The sequence below is a fragment of the Mus musculus genome, chromosome 7 (genome assembly GCF_000001635.26).
Source record: "Mus musculus strain C57BL/6J chromosome 7, GRCm38.p6 C57BL/6J".
NCBI lineage: Eukaryota > Metazoa > Chordata > Mammalia > Rodentia > Muridae > Mus > Mus musculus.
The window spans coordinates 105,143,238-105,145,471 of NC_000073.6; the positions used below are offsets into that span (position 1 = coordinate 105,143,238).

The window sequence follows — 2,234 nt, forward strand, 5'->3', positions numbered from 1 at the left end:
ATTACTTAACACCTTAAATTACACATATGCTCTGAAGGTTTTAAGGGACTTAGAAACATACAAGATGCCTTTTAAAACATAATGCGGTGTTTGATTACCAAAACCTGTCATCTTACAACCTCCTCCTAAGAAGGTTCCGTATTCCCTGCTTGATCTCCCTGGTTCTTACCCCATAAACAATGGGATTCAGAGCTGGGGGGATGAGGTGATGCAGGATATTGAGCAGGATGGGGACGTCCGGAGGAATCCTCTCCCTGGCCAGGTTAGTGATGACTAGCACCAGCAAGACTGTGCTGAAGAAGAGGATGAGGATGAAGTGGGAACCACATGTGCTCAGGGCTTTGGCCACAGCTCCCTCTGCTTTGATCCTGAGCACAGCCTTCAGAATGAATGAATAAGATAGAACAATGAGGATGAGGTCAGAACCCAGCAGGGTCCAACCTATAACAAACTGGTAGAGTTTATTAAAAGTGATGTCATCACAGGAGAGTTTGGAAACAGACATGTTAGTGCAGATGCAGTTCCTGATAATTCTTGCACAATATCTCAGTTGGGAAGAAAGTATGGGGATGGGCATAGTAAGAATCCCATTTCTGGCTGCTACAAAGATGGCAGCCCTAACCACAAACTGATCAGTGATGATGGATGGGTACTGTAGAGGCTTACAGATGGCCACATAGCGGTCATAAGCCATGACCATGAAGGTGCAGGACTCCATCGTCAGGAAACTGTTCATGACAAACATCTGGAGGAAGCAGGAAGAGAAGCCAATAGATTTATTGTCAAACCAGAAGATGGCCAGGACCTTAGGTATGACAGTGAGGCAGAGCACAATGTCCAGCAGGGACAGAAGGCTGAGCAGGTAGTACATGGGCTCATGCAGAGAGGCCTCCATCCTGATGGTGATGAGAAGGGTGGCATTGGCTCCCATGGCCAGGAGGAAGAGGAGGCTGAGGGGCAGGGACAGCCAATGCTGCCAGGTCTGGTAGTTGGGGAAGCAGATGAGGAGGAAGTCAGGGGCCAGGATAGAGGAAGTGTTGCTTTGTGCTTCCATGTGTTGCCTTCTGATCATGACTGACACCAGAAAACCTTGGAGCTAGAAGAGAGATAAATCATCCACTCACTATGAATACCCACAAGGAGATAGCATATAATAATCACTAAAAGTAGTAAGAGGGCTCTGTGGGTAAAGACACTTGCTGGCAAGCCTAATGACCTGAGTTCAATCCTTGAACCTACATGATGGAAGAAGAGAACTGACCTCTCCTCAAAGGAGGTTATCCTTTGCCCTCTGTTCATGTGCCATGACATACATGGGACACATATAATAAATAAATAATTTGAAAACCATAAGAGGTAATCTGGCATTGTCCTAGGTATCCATTCATTCTGTTAAAAAGCCACTTAGCTTTTCATTTCTTTACACCCAATTTGATTAATAAATTATATCAGCATTCTTCTTAAAATGGACTGACATTGTTTAATTTCATAGAGGAAAAATCAAAGGCATAGGTAAGTAAAGCTACTTTTTCTAAATCAATTTTTTTTCGAGACAGGGTTTTTCTGTACAGCCCTGGCTGTCCTGGAACTCACTTTGTAGACCAGGCTGGCCTCGAACTCAGAAATCCGCCTGCCTCTGCCTCCCAAGTGCTGGGATTAAAGGTGTGCACCACCACGCCCGGCTTTCTAAATCATGTTAAGTAAAAATATGAAGTCTGTATCGCTTAGATTGTGCATTTTTCTGTCACTGAAACAAAATACTCAGGCCTTAAAGTTAATACTCAGGCATTATGACTTCACTGGACTGTATGTCTTTTTTTTTTTTTCTTCCAGGAGAAAATATAACAGGCAAATCAGTAGACATACCCAAGGGCATCACCAGAATGGATCTCGTGACTTCATTAGAGATACAGCCTTCATTTGGACAGGAAAAACATCCTTGACAAAAAAAATTAGACTCAGTGATAACATATAATGAAAACATCATCTAATACACTAGACAGTGAGCGGGATGCAAACAAGAGGTTTTAGGAGTCAGTAGTTTTTGGATACAATCAACTGACTCCCATGAATTCTCCATTAGTCACTGAGCAGCTTCTCATTCATTATTGGGCCTCATAGGTGATAACTAACTTATGAAACATGTAATGAACAAAAGTGCTACATGATTTCCACACCAGGGCTATTCTCCCAGCCTTGGTAGATATTCCCCAGTGAAACTATTCTTTTAACGC

The 2,234-nt window shown here is 43.2% G+C and overlaps 1 protein-coding gene across 1 annotated transcript; it reads right to left on the minus strand.

The window, feature by feature from the left end:
* Positions 1-112: 112 nt before the first annotated feature.
* Positions 113-1,072, minus strand: Olfr683 (olfactory receptor 683). Its single transcript, NM_147045.1, has one exon. It carries the CDS (start codon positions 1,070-1,072, stop codon positions 113-115), a length of 960 nt encoding a protein of 319 aa, NP_667256.1.
* Between the last annotated feature and the right edge of the window lie 1,162 nt (positions 1,073-2,234).